This window comes from Vipera ursinii, assembly GCF_947247035.1.
Source record: "Vipera ursinii genome assembly, chromosome: 2".
Taxonomy (NCBI): domain Eukaryota; kingdom Metazoa; phylum Chordata; class Lepidosauria; order Squamata; family Viperidae; genus Vipera; species Vipera ursinii.
In genome coordinates this window covers 135166763-135180182 of record NC_139513.1, presented here as the reverse complement: position 1 = coordinate 135180182, position 13420 = coordinate 135166763, and the positions used below count along the sequence as shown (strand labels likewise).

Below are 13420 nucleotides of genomic sequence, written 5' to 3'. Positions count from 1 at the left end.
ACTAAAAAAAGCAGCTTATGACTGTTTTTCACATGATCATTGCAGCATACCCACGATCACATGATCAAAATTGGGATGTTTGGCAACTGGCTCATCTTTATGACAGTTGCCGTGTTCCGGATTCATGTGTTCCCCTTTTGCAACTGTCTGACAAGCAAAGTCAATGGGGAAGCCAGATGCATTTAACAGCCATGTTACTAACTTAACAGTTGCAGGGATTCATTTAACAGCTGTGGCAAGAAGGGTTGTAAAATGTGGCAAAATTCACTTAACAGCTGTCTCGCCTACCAACAGAAATGTTGGACTCAGTTGTGGTCATAATTTGAGAACTACCTGTATAGGAGCAAAGACATCCAAATTTAAAGACAGGTAGCAATGTCTGTAACGCTAGCCTGATATCTCTGGCAAGCTAGCTGAAACAAAAGGAAGCAAGTTTAAGGTTTGCCGATTGGGTTTTTCTATGCATTTGTCTTTTGCTTTACATTTTGTGTCTTGCACGTTGTATATCTGTCATACAACCATGTTCCTTCCTTCTTATTCTATATATCTGTTAATGATAAGACTTCTGTTCATTGTCCTGCTAGCTGTATGTCTCTCCTACATGGACTCTCTGCTTTATTTTCTAATTATTGTCTCTTCTTCTTCTTCTTTTTTTTTTTTGAAGCACATTTTGCATGACATGTAAATATGTACTACTGATCTTTGAAACTGTAGTTATAGCCTGCAACTTGATTTCACCACATTAATTTGTTTGCTTAGTTTGGGTTGAGTGTTGTGCTGTGGATTTATTTGTTGATTATGGGACTATTGTCACTCTATTCCTTACTCGGATGCATTTTTTTCTATGTGTAAAAAATACAGAGTAAGAATAATTCCAAAAGCAATAAATAAGCATTTTTTCCTGAATGCTTCATATCTATAAAATAGTTCTAGATGTGTCTGTGGTGTATTAGTGAGTGTATACACTGTGGTTGGTTTTCACTTGTAAGCTTTCTGTTTTATATGAATTTACAGTAATAATCTGAATTATGGTGAATTGACCTGTAGATATCTGATATGAAGTGCGATATCACTTGGCAGCAAGTAACTTTTAAACAATGCAATTGTTAGGTGCAGCCCATCAGCCTTCTCCATTTTGGTGCATTCATAGCTTGGAAGACACCTCTTAGTGCATATCTGTGTGGCAGCCCATAGGCTGAAAGGTTGCTCAGCCAGGTGGTAAATCAAAAGTTAACAAACCTTTGGTGGCTGGGTGCAGTTTCCAGTGATGAAACAATAATACAAAATGGGCATATTGGGGCTTTCTGCTTTTTCATGAATCTGGTGAAAAAAGATTTATTTTTATTTTTTAAAGAAATTATATTAAGCTACAAGTTTTGTATATTCAAATTTAAATATAATTGTCAGAAAACTGTGATGGGATTTTCAGCAGTTGAAGTTGGAGGGGCTCTCGGGGCTGTATAACCAAAGAATTTGGGGCTGGCCTGGGAATGTGAGCTGCCTAATCTTCTAGTCAGACATGTCAAACCCGAGGCCCGCAATGTGTTTAGATCTGGCCCGTAAGCAGACTAGTAGGAGGAGGTGATTGAGTAGTTACTTCCTCACTTCTTCGGGTGTCTTGTTAGTGGCAGCAGCGCTAGAGAGGATGGGCAGCAGAAGCCCCTCCAACACATGGAGTTGTACGGCAGCGGTAACTGCAGGGGTGGGTGGGGATGGGTCTAAGACGACTCACAGTGGCCAGGTGGGCAGGGCTGGGTAGGTGCAGCCGGCCTGGCCCCACTTACTCGGGACGGCTGGGTTGGCACGGAACAAGTCGCACCTTCTAACTTGACGTGGGGACAACTTGGTGCCCCACAAGCTCCTCACCTCCCCAAACTGCCTTTTCCCCAAGCCCAGGCATGATTGGCAGCTTGCCAGCTCTGTTGTGCATAAAAGTCTCCAAACTCGGAATGGGAGGTGTGTGCGTGTCTGCGCGCAACATGCCAAAGGAGACATTCTTTTCCCAATCCCAGACATCCAGGCATTGGTGTTTCCCTGTCTGGTGCCTCTCCCGGCAAAGCAGGCGGTAGAGGATGACACTGCTGCGCAGGGAAGTGTGAGTCAAACTCCCGCCTTGACAGATCTCTGGAGAACAAGAAGAGGAGGTAGGGGAGCAGCACTCCCTGGCCTTGCATGAGGGAGGCTGTCCCTTCTTGAAAGGGAATCTTTTCGAGAAGGATGCTGGTTTGTTGGGGCAGCTCCCCGCCACCCCTCCTCCTTTTCAGAGATTTTTGTAATTCAACCAAGCACTTTGGTGTGCTGTGCTGTGCACACACATGCACGCACACTCCATTCCAAGCTTGGATACTTTTATTCATATCTGAGCTGGCAAGCTGCCAATCATGCCTGGGCTCTCCTATGTAGATAAAATCCCCAAACCTGGAATGCAGTGTGTGCATGTGTGTGCGCGCGCACATGCACATGGCTGTTGGCAGTTTGGGGAAGCAAGGAGCTTGTGGGGCACCGAATTGTCCACACGTCGAATTAGCCAGTGCGACTTTTCCGTGCCGACCTAGCTGTCCCGAGTCAGCAGAGTTGGGCTGGCTGCATCTAACTGGCCACACCTGTCCAGCCATGCCCACTTGGCCATACCAGGTAAGCCGCACCGAGTGAGCAGCGTCGAGCTGGCCACACCTACCTAGTTGCTGCGACCCAGCTGTGACCACCCAGCCATGCCCATCTGGCCCTTTGAGGGCAGCCATGATGCTGAAGCGGCCCTCAGTGAAATTGAGTTTGACACCCCTGTTCTAAGAGATGAGCAAAATACCTTCTGGGGAATCTACACACAGTGTCCAACGTCTACCAAATTTACATGCCATTTAGTGATCTTTGGGTAGTTTTATAATATGGGAGGTTAACAATGAGTAGCAGAAATGTTATTTTTGTTGAACTGGTTTGTTAATAATGGAGTTCAGCATGGGTAAAAGAAGAGAAAAACAGCACAATGTGAAATTTAGTGCATACTTGTAATCATATAAAACATTCTTGTTTGTTCATTGGATGAGGAACTGAAAGTGATTGTTAGGATTGGATATGCAAATGCAGGTGGGCCTCAGTTAATGACCACTCATTTAGTGACTGGTCCAAGTTACAGTGGTGCCAAAGGAGTGATACTTAAGTCTCCTGTGCCTGGCAGCAACCACTTCAAGCCTCACAGTGCTAATGTCACATCATACTGAAGTTTTGTATACCCCCCCCTCCTGGCAGGAACTACCCACATCTCTTGCGCTGGTGCCGCACCACACCAGACCCTTGTACCCCCACCCCTGTCCTCCAGCAGCCACCCTGAGCCTTGATGTCCTTGTGCTATGTGTTACCCCAGACCTTCACATGCTGTCCTTCACCCCTTAGCAGCTATCCTGAGACTTGCTGCACTTGCACCGTGCATCTCAAGCCATCTGTACATTCCTCAGCCCCCCCAAGGCAGCAGTCACTTACCTTGGACTTGCAACTTCCTATTGGCTTGCCCACTGATTTTGATTATTGGAAGCCAGAAGGAAGTTGCAAGGAAGTCCTCGCTTAATGACCCACTAACCTCACCTAATGATGGCAATAGGGATTGCTAAGCGATGCAGTCACATGATAGAGCATTTTACAGCCACCTTGCTTAATGATAGAAATTCTGGTCCCAATTACCATCATTAACCGAGAACTACCTGTAAAATAAGATTTGGTTAGCTTGGCTGCCATCCTCTTAAATCCAGGAGCCTTATTTCTGACATAAAATCATAGAAATACTGGTTTTAATTCTATGTCTTGCACAGGAAGTAAATTACAAGGGTAAGGAATGGGACCTGGCTGTTTAGAGCAAGGTTGGCTTTTTCCACTGATGTACTCAGGTTCAGCAAAAGAGCAAAATCTAAATATTTTGCAAGTTGAATATAATTTGTAAAAGAGCATATAGTGTCAAGTGCCTGGGAAATCAGGAGATTCAAGCAGTTCAAATGAGCCTAAAGTTTTATTTCAAGCTTAAACTCTCTACAAGAATCTGATCAACTGGCCATTAAGGGAAATGAGTGGGAGAGAAGAGAGGCACAGACTCATGACTTATGACATGTTCGACCTGTCCCTTGGGCTCAGCCTGGTCATCTCCTGCATATAGATGGCTAAGGCAGTAGCAGTGAGTAGGAAGAGCTGAACTATTAAGGAAAGGGCTCGCATGAGAAATCACAGTGATTAGTATCTGTAAAATGAAAAGTTTGAACTCTTATTTGGTTCACAGGAATTCTGTTTTACCTAGGAATATAGCAAGTCAAGGAGCAGAATTCAGAGCAGTTCCTTGAAGACCGAATGTTCAAATCTGCTCATGGACAATGATAATAACCTTGTGGAATTTTCCAATTAAAATTGAACGTAGTTTATAGCGTGGTCGTTTCAGAAATGATGATGATAATGCTTAACACCAACTGCTTTTATCAGTTATTAGGTCTGTATAACGCTTCAGATTCTACCTCTAAAAATTGCTTGAGGTTGCTTTCCTCAAAAAAGCAGGACTGGTTTATGGTATTTCAGATAGGTGCTGCTTTCCGGCTTCCACGTGCTCTCTTCCACGAAGCCCTCTTTGGAGATGGAAATCTGACTTTTTGCACGATCCTAGCCGTTGCCTCCCGCACTAATAGCCTGACTCCAGTAACCTTCTGGTGGAAATAAAATATATTGTTATTGAAGCTAATTAAGGCTAGGTAATCATATGTTTGCATAAATGTAACCTCGCTGGACCCTGATGACCTGTCACGCAATCCTATTGGGGAGAGGGCTAACTAGTTTTACACTGCAAAATAATGCATATAATGTTAGAGAATTCAGTGTACAAGTACATTCCTTTGTAGTTTACCTTGCTTAATAAATAGTGTTCAAAAGGCAGGAGAAAAGTTAAGAATGTACTGCTGCAATATTTTGTCCAAAAATAAGATCTTTTCCTCTTTTCCAGGGTTTATTTCAGAAATCGTTGGGTAAAAACTGTCCACCCAGTTGTGCATCAATACTGTTTGATTTCAAGCACACATTCCACCTTTCAGATGCCCCAGAAAGAAGACATTCTTAAACAACGAGTAGTAGTGGTGACTTTGAATACTTCACAATATCTGTGTCAGCTAGATCTTGAGCCTGGTGAGATAATGTTTTATAAGGAATTATTACTGCTCCTTTCTTTTCAATACGTAGTTCTCGTGATCTTTTTCTACAAGAAGTGAAAGCTATCACAGATTTATTTTGTGTGACATTCTGTGTGAATTGAAAGCAGTGAGAAAGCAGACATATATTAGCTCACTTTTTATCTACATAAAGTTTTATACATATTAATTTCTATTTATGCATATCTTTATCATGGATCTTACTTTTCTATAAGTAAAAAGAGATACGGTTGGCAATTTGAAAATCAGCCAAATCCTGTCTCTTTCCTAGTAAATGAAATAATATTTTAGGGTTTAAAGGGGCTTGATATTAAATTGGTATGGCATAGATTAATTTCTCAGAAGCTGTGGAAGAGGGGGTTATTTAACAGACCTAAGTGTGGCTCCTACCTTTATTTTCAGTTGGTTTTCATGAACCTGGCACAGCTTTGATTTTTTTCAGAACATTTGACATCAGAGCTTCCACCATAAGTGGAATTGACTGTAAATCTGGCTTTCTATATTGATCCGGCGTAAAGATTTTCTTTAAGTGAACTGTGGGTGGTAAGAAGAGCTGGTACGATCTCCTTATGAATTATATTTAAATGTTAGATCTTTTATGATATATTTAATCTGTGGGCATTATGAAGAAAGTGAACAAATTTGCTCTCTTATCGATTTTTACTAAAACTTTTAATTAGTTTTGTTTTTCATCAGGGTCTGAAGAGACCAAAATATTAACTAATTAGAATTGTTCTGCATGTAAACTGCTCAAACTTAGTTGTTTGAAGGAACATAAAAACATTTGTAATAAATAATAAAATGATATGTTCATGGGAAATAATCCATAAGCTGTAAATATATTTATGTAGGAGTTTGTTCAAGTTCTGTTCAACCTTTCTTTGCTGTAATTTCAACACGTGTCTCTAATATATTCAATCTTATATATTTCTTGCCATATAGTATGAATTTAAAAATGGCTTTCATATATATTTCCATCTGATCAAGAAAGTACTTCAGTGTTGTCTGATTTGCTGTAATATTTTCGCAGCACCTGTCAGGACCCACCCCAAACCACATCTTAGGAAGACAAAACTCTTGGAGCCAAATCTTAGTCCAAAAGAAATCTTTACTATGACATGCTTGGTTGTAGGAATACAAGACAGGACTTAATATTGTTCTACAAACTAAACCCTTATAAAGAGTTCCCGGTTCAACCCCCCCTTAACCCCATTTGGTCAGTCCCCCATCATTTACCTCGTATCATCCCTCTCGTGGGAAAAAGGAACTTAGGACCTTTTATGTTTATTGCTCTCTTCCGTGACACAAGCCAGATGCTCCTACCCTAATTCCCCCCCCCCGTTTGGTTCCCCCAGTTCAAAAGGCTTCTCTTTTCCTTTGAAATGCCTAATACAGGCTCAATACACATTCGTTCCCTCCTCCTCGGGAGATGGCAGAATCCATGGAATAATGTTTTAAACATACATTTATGAATATGATATAAATGGATTCTGACAGCACCTCTACTTTCTTCACTTTTCCATACATGACTAATGCTATTTTTTGTTAAAAAGATAATTCATTGAGATGTAATTAGATATTCAGAAGTACCTTGTTCATAATAATAGTTGAAGTGCAATAAGTAGTTGAAATTTTAATTATAATATCTTTTAAGCTATTTTTCATATGTTATGAATATCAGAGGCAGTCTCTTCAAAACCGAAATTATCTGTTCTCTGAATGAATCTTTTGTATACTTAGTTGTATATTTTCTCTTTCTCTTCAAAAATCTTTGTTTCAAATTTTTAAATTTGAAAAGTGTTATTTTTCCCTAACTGGATTTTATTATTTATTTGTATATAAATTAATCTGTTCTTTTCCAAGCATACCTTGCATTCTGTTTTGACCTAGATTATTTCTACCAAGTATTCTATTGATCAAAAAATAATACACACACACACAATGTCAGGAAAAGAAAATTTGTCTAGGGAGTTAACAATTAAAAATTTAAAATGCAACATGTTATATATTTCATTTTAAGCCAGATAGCACCAGGTTACAAAATCTGGTAAAATATCTGCTGGACCTCATCAGAACTGAGAGATTAACAGGCAACATTCCAAAAGTATTCCAGTGTACTCAGCAGTAAGTGCAAACCCTTTAGCAGTCAAATAATCTGAAAACCTAGAGTGAAATGTGGAATCTCTATAGATCACTGCAACTCTTTATCCTCTGCCTCCAATATTAATGCACACCACGTTTCTACAGGGGCATAGTTGGGATAGAGGACCATCTAATTATGGGAAGATAGTCTTAAGTATATATCTATCTTTTAATTTCTAATGCTACACTCTCCCCTCTCCTGGTGCACTAAAAAGGACAGTCACTTCCTTGCCAGAATAACAAGTCAAGGTCTCCAATTGAAAACATCAGAAAAGAAAGCAGATGACAGACAGTTCAGACAGAGATGACAGACATTATTCCCATATTCAATATCAACTTCTATCTCTCTAATATGTTTCCAGGGAAAGCAGAAACCAGTTCTCTTATAAATACGGTAATGTGTTTCGTACATTTTGCCTTACTTCTTTGATACTTGAGTGTGGATGAAAAAAAGGAGTTATCAGGGGATACCTTTTGCTTGTCTAAATTTTTAACTTGTCATTGCCTCACAATAGCAACACAAATATAACAAAATAACAAGAAATAAATATATTGACTTGAAATCGTTTATCAAAATTATCTTATCAAAGACTTTGTGTTGATTAGAGCCAAGACTGAATCTCGTTCACAGGACCGAACCTAAATATTTTCATAAGATTATCACAGCTTTCATTGCTTGCTATTTAATATTTTGTCCGTGTCTGCTTTGTAGGGTTTTTTACACATATTCTGTTGGATGAAGCTGCACAGGCAATGGAGTGTGAGACTATTATGCCTTTAGCACTAGCAAATAAATATACAAGAATTGTGCTGGCTGGAGACCATATGCAGGTAATGATGTCTATTTCCGAACTTATCCCAATTTTTTAAAGAACACTAGCTCTGTTTGCAAATTATAAAGTGTAGAAGAATGATTACATCAACAATTATTTTGGTGTAGGATTTAAGAGAATAAAACATAAATCAGGAAGTGCTTAGCTTAAAATCCTGCCATAGGTTTTTAGTTCAAAACTATTAAAAGCAATTGACAGGAATATAGTGACTTGTTAGACTCCCTGTAACTTGCCTCTATATTTAGGTAAGGTAGGATAGTATTCCATAAGTGATAAAGGAATACAGTGGTAGATATACGTTTTAACAGAAGGTTGAAGCACAAACATTAAAATCTGGATCCAAGTGTGGAATCCATACTTGTGATTGTCTATGGAGATTCTCAGTCATCCAGGTCATGGTTGTCCTGTTTCAGTTCTTCAGAAGCTTCTTGGATGAGAAGTGAAACATCTTAAAGGAAAAACAAAGTCCAGTTTTCTTTTGAAAAAAAAATCACCTTTGGGATATGTTTCTGATTTCTTACATGGTGGTGAATATCTTATCCAGATTGCAAGAGTTGCAGGATCCAATCTGGGTCAGTCAACAAGGCCAGAGGTTTAATCTTCTTAGTCTTCCATGGGCTCCAGCACAAGTCCAAAAGCTTGGATGACTAAACCTCTGGTCCCGGTGATTGACCCAGGTTGGATTCTGCACACATATATTTGCTTTCATTCGTGAGACTGTAAGAGTTGTTTTTTTTTCATCCTAGGCAGTCCCATAGAAAGAAAGCTTTTTAAAATAAAATACTTGTCGCTTAACATTAGTAATAAAGGCCGGAGATAAATAATAAATAAATGTAAATGCTAAAACATGTATTTCCCTTAGTAAAAGGAGCAAAAAAGCTACTCTTTCATCATGTCTAGTGTGTCAGTGGCTACTGAAGGAAAGCTAGCCCAATGAAGGAGATTATATAAAAGAATAAAAAGTTTTTATTGTTAATTACTGTTACTTAACAATAGGTTTAGAGGTAGACAGTGGTCTGGTGGAAAATGGGCAGATTCCATTTTAAGTAAAGGTCTTTTCTGACTTTCCAACGATTTCCTTATAAACTTTTCCTCCTTGACTCTACTCACAATCTGAATGATGCTTGTTTTCCCACAGCTTCTGTTTTCCCACCTCTGCTATTGTGGCAAGTGGCAATCAGTCCAGGTCTTTCAGTACAGCGTTACATAATCCCTTTTTTTTTATTGAAAAGTTTTATCATACATTTTATCTTTGACAGTCCCCCCTACCCCTCCCCTATCCCTCCCTCCTTACCCCTCCCCCCTCCCCACCCCACCCCCCGACTTCCCAGAGCTAAGTACAAGGTATAAAAAACAAAAAAAAATCATAAACATCCATATGCTAACAACCATGAGCTCTAAAATCTATCACTCTCTAGCTCATATAGGATAACTACACACACTATTAATATAAAATATATAAAAAAAACAAAAAAAACAGGGAAAAAGAAAGGAAGACTTATTCAAATGCTACATGAAACTTCTTAGTCCCATATTTGTTCTGGATATACTCAATCCATTTTCTCCACTCCGTAATATAGCGTTCTTGCGAATGATCTTTCAAATAGGCCGATATCTTTGCCATATAATCCCTTTTATTTGCATAGGTTAGTAATCCCACGAACATTTTGCATCAACTGCAAATTCCACAAACATTTCAAGGCAAACATTCTACCAACTTAACCACGGTGAATTAGTGACAATTGAGGAGTAAGAACCACTCCCCGACATCAAGCCTTCTTTAGCATGGGAAAATGCGTATCTCATGTAATATGGCATTGATTTATGTCCCATTGGAACAGTCCTACATGCACCAATGTCATTAGCCCTGCTTACTAGATGCTTGTCCTTCCTGGCTGATTAAATCAGTATCCTTGGGATCTGCAAGTTGAAATTTTTATGGACAGTAGTGTGAAAAATATCTCGGCCCATAGCAGAATCTCTCCTTATTACGCAAGACATAACCTCTGTTAACTGATTTGGTCTCAGAATCACATGAGAGAAAATACTGTAATACAGTTATTAAACTAACAAGTGATAGGCAAAACTGAAATCGCTACCTAAAAGTGAGATTCGGTAAGTTTTAAATAGAAAAGAGTTGTTATCAAAGACCTAATCTACAAAAAATAGTAGAAGAGAAAATATGGATAATAATCTTTAATAATCTTTAAAAAGGAAAAAATAGTACATGTAATAATAATAATAATAATAATAATAATAATAATAATAATAATAATAATAATAATAATAATAATAGTTTTTTATTATTTGTATACCGCCCTTCTCCCGAAGGACTCAGGGCAGTGAACAGGGCAATAAATACTAATACAAGAATACAAAAATTAAGAAAAGATTAAACAAAGTGCCCAATACCTTAAAACAATAAATTAAAATACGTTAAAAGCAGTAATAAAACCCAAAACCCATCAGGCCAGGCCGGCTTGTTCAAACAAGTAGGTCTTAAGATCCCGTCGGAAGGAGCGAAGGTCGGGTGCCGTCCGGAGCTCAACCGGTAAATGGTTCTACAAATCCGGCGCACCCACAGAGAAGGCCCTCCCCCTGGGGGCCACCAGACGGCATTCTCTGACCGGTGGCACCCTGAGGACGCCCTCTCTGTGGGAGCGCACTGGGTGGAGGGAAGTTGATGCCGGCCGCAGGTGCTCCGTAAGGTACTCAGGACCCATGCCATGTAGGGCTTTAAAGGTCATTACCAGCACCTTGAATCTCACCCGGAAGACAACTGGAAGCCAATGCAGCTCACGGAGCAGAGGTGTAACATGGGAGTATCGGGAGACTCCCAGCACGCCTCTCGCAGCTGCATTCTGCACCAGTTGGAGCCTCCGAGTGGTCCTCAAGGGTAAACAAGACCAGAAGCCCTTTTGAATGGAGCAAGAAGCGGTTTAGCTATCATGAGGAAAAAAAGGGTCACAGAAGCATAGATCATAATTATTTCAGTGAAAGTTAGAGAGAAAGTACTGGGGAATAAGACTTATCACATTTAGAATGACAGTAATATAAAAAACAATAGAAATTTTAAAAAGAAAAGACTTGTAGAGCTGTTAAAGCATTTATTTTGGACTGGGAAAGGTTCGGAGAAATAACTTGAGCTAAAACACATACAGATCATTACTAGAGGAGAGAAAAAAGAGAAAGAAAGGCAGAAAGAAAATCCTAAGTGTCTCTACAGGGAAAAAACTATTCTAGATTTAGAGGATGTAATTATGTCTAAAAAAGGTTTTCTCAGCATGACTATTTGTATATCCACTCAATGACATCTAAATTGACTCGAAATTCTTTATTACATTCATCTGATTACCAGTTTGTGCATGTGATGAAGTTTGTACAATAGTTAAGATGTCAGTCTAGAGCAGGTTCTCGCCACCTCAATCGTGAAAACTTACTTGATGATTTGGACCAGTTACTTTCTCAGTCCAACCTATGTCATGAGGTTGCTATGGGAGGAGTAAAGACTGTTTGATACCTTGAGCTCATGTCAGTTTGATGAATAAAATAAAGAAATACACTCAAGCTTAAGAAAGCTTATGACATCCTTCCCCCATAGCACTATATAATTCTATGATTTGGGGTTTTTTTCTTAGCAAGGTTTGTGAAAAACATTGCTTGGGTTAAGCAGAGCTTTCCCACACAATACTTAACAAATATATGTGTGTGTACACACACACACACACACACACACACACACACACACACACACTGTGTGTATATAGTGTGTGTGTGTAAACTATTTAATATAGTGTTCTTTTCCCCCCCTCACTGTATATAAATTTACTAATACCATTTTTTGAGGTTGGTCATTAGTTTTTCTATTGAGATAATGTTCTATACTTTAAATATTCAGTTATAAAATAATATCTTTCTTTTGATTTTTCTCGGTTACAGCTTAGTCCTTTTGTGTACAGTGAATTTGCCAGAGAAAGAAATCTTCATGTTTCACTACTTGATCGTCTTTATGAGCATTGCCCTGCAGAATTTCCATGCAGGATCTTGCTGTGTGAGAACTATCGCTCCCATGAAGCTATCATCAAGTAGGTGTGAACTTTTTCACTGTATCACACTCTGCTTGGCTGGTACAAGTGTCTAACAGAAGCTTTTGCCATTACACTCCCCAATTAGTTGAAAAGAGATGTGTAATAACCTACCACTATTATTAGCATAATAAGACTACTGGTTTTTTTATATTGGAAATAAGTAAGAATACTGCATTATTTTGAGATTTAGTAGAATGGCCTACTTGGGCTTTTAAATTGTGGTTTATACCACCATAGCCTGTAATTAGTTGTAATACTAAAGCCAATCTTTCTCCAATGTTACACAAGCAGACCTTTATTTTTACAGTGAAACTTGGCTATGTTGCCCTGACACTAACAATATTGAATAGAGTTTGTGTGACATTGCAGGGACCAAACGCAGGACAATATTTTGCAGTATATAAACTGGAAGTGCATAAAATTTGTGCTTCCACATGTACTTCAAGTCCTTTTGCAGTGTAAAAATGTTAATCCTTGCTAGAACGATTACAGTAGAACCACCTGATGTGTAACAGTGGAATAGCCAAGTTGGTTAGATGATTTTCAAGTATGTGGGCTTGTTTTCTGGATTGAAGAGTTCTATTACATGCTGACCTCAGTACTTGTCCAGTTTGATGTGGTCCAGTTGAGAAGCAGAATCTTTACTATGCTATTAGTACAGGGGTGCCAAACTGGCGGCCTGTGGGCCGGATGCATCAGGCATAGGCCATGTCTACCCCAGCTCTTCAAAGGCAAAAAATGTCATGATACATCATGATACGTCATGTGACACGATCGATTTTGACAGCCGTGTATTAGTATAAACTGGTAAAACAAGGCAATGTGAAAGCAGTTATCTAGCAAGTCCGTTCTTGACATTTTGAATCTAAACTGATGTTTGAAATGATAATCATGGTCTAGGAATAGAAACATTAATGCAGGAAATGAGAAAATGCAGATGTTCAGACAAAATGGCAAAATTTTATTGGTTAATTATCTGTGCAAAATTGGCAGAGAAATGACCTAGTATGCTACATAAATTGCATCAAGATATCATGGAGGCATTTAAAGATAGGATCTTTGTGCCTCTGCAGGTTTTCCACATGCAGCTTCAGAAAATCACTACTGCTGATGTTACACCACCACCATTATTATTAAATAATAGCATGTAAATAAGAATTTATATCTAGATGGCTAAATTAGAGCA

General features: G+C 38.9%; 1 protein-coding gene across 7 annotated transcripts in view; it reads left to right on the top strand.

The window, feature by feature from the left end:
* Positions 1–13420, top strand: part of HELZ (helicase with zinc finger) — a 180531-nt gene that overhangs the window by 112662 nt on the left and 54449 nt on the right. For all 7 annotated transcript variants that reach the window (XM_083355431.1, XM_083355429.1, XM_083355430.1 and 4 more), the window contains 3 exons: positions 4970–5148; positions 8026–8144; positions 12086–12231. In XM_083355431.1, the coding sequence (XP_083211557.1) occupies positions 4970–5148; positions 8026–8144; positions 12086–12231 (444 nt within the window). The remainder of the gene's footprint in view (positions 1–4969; positions 5149–8025; positions 8145–12085; positions 12232–13420) is intronic.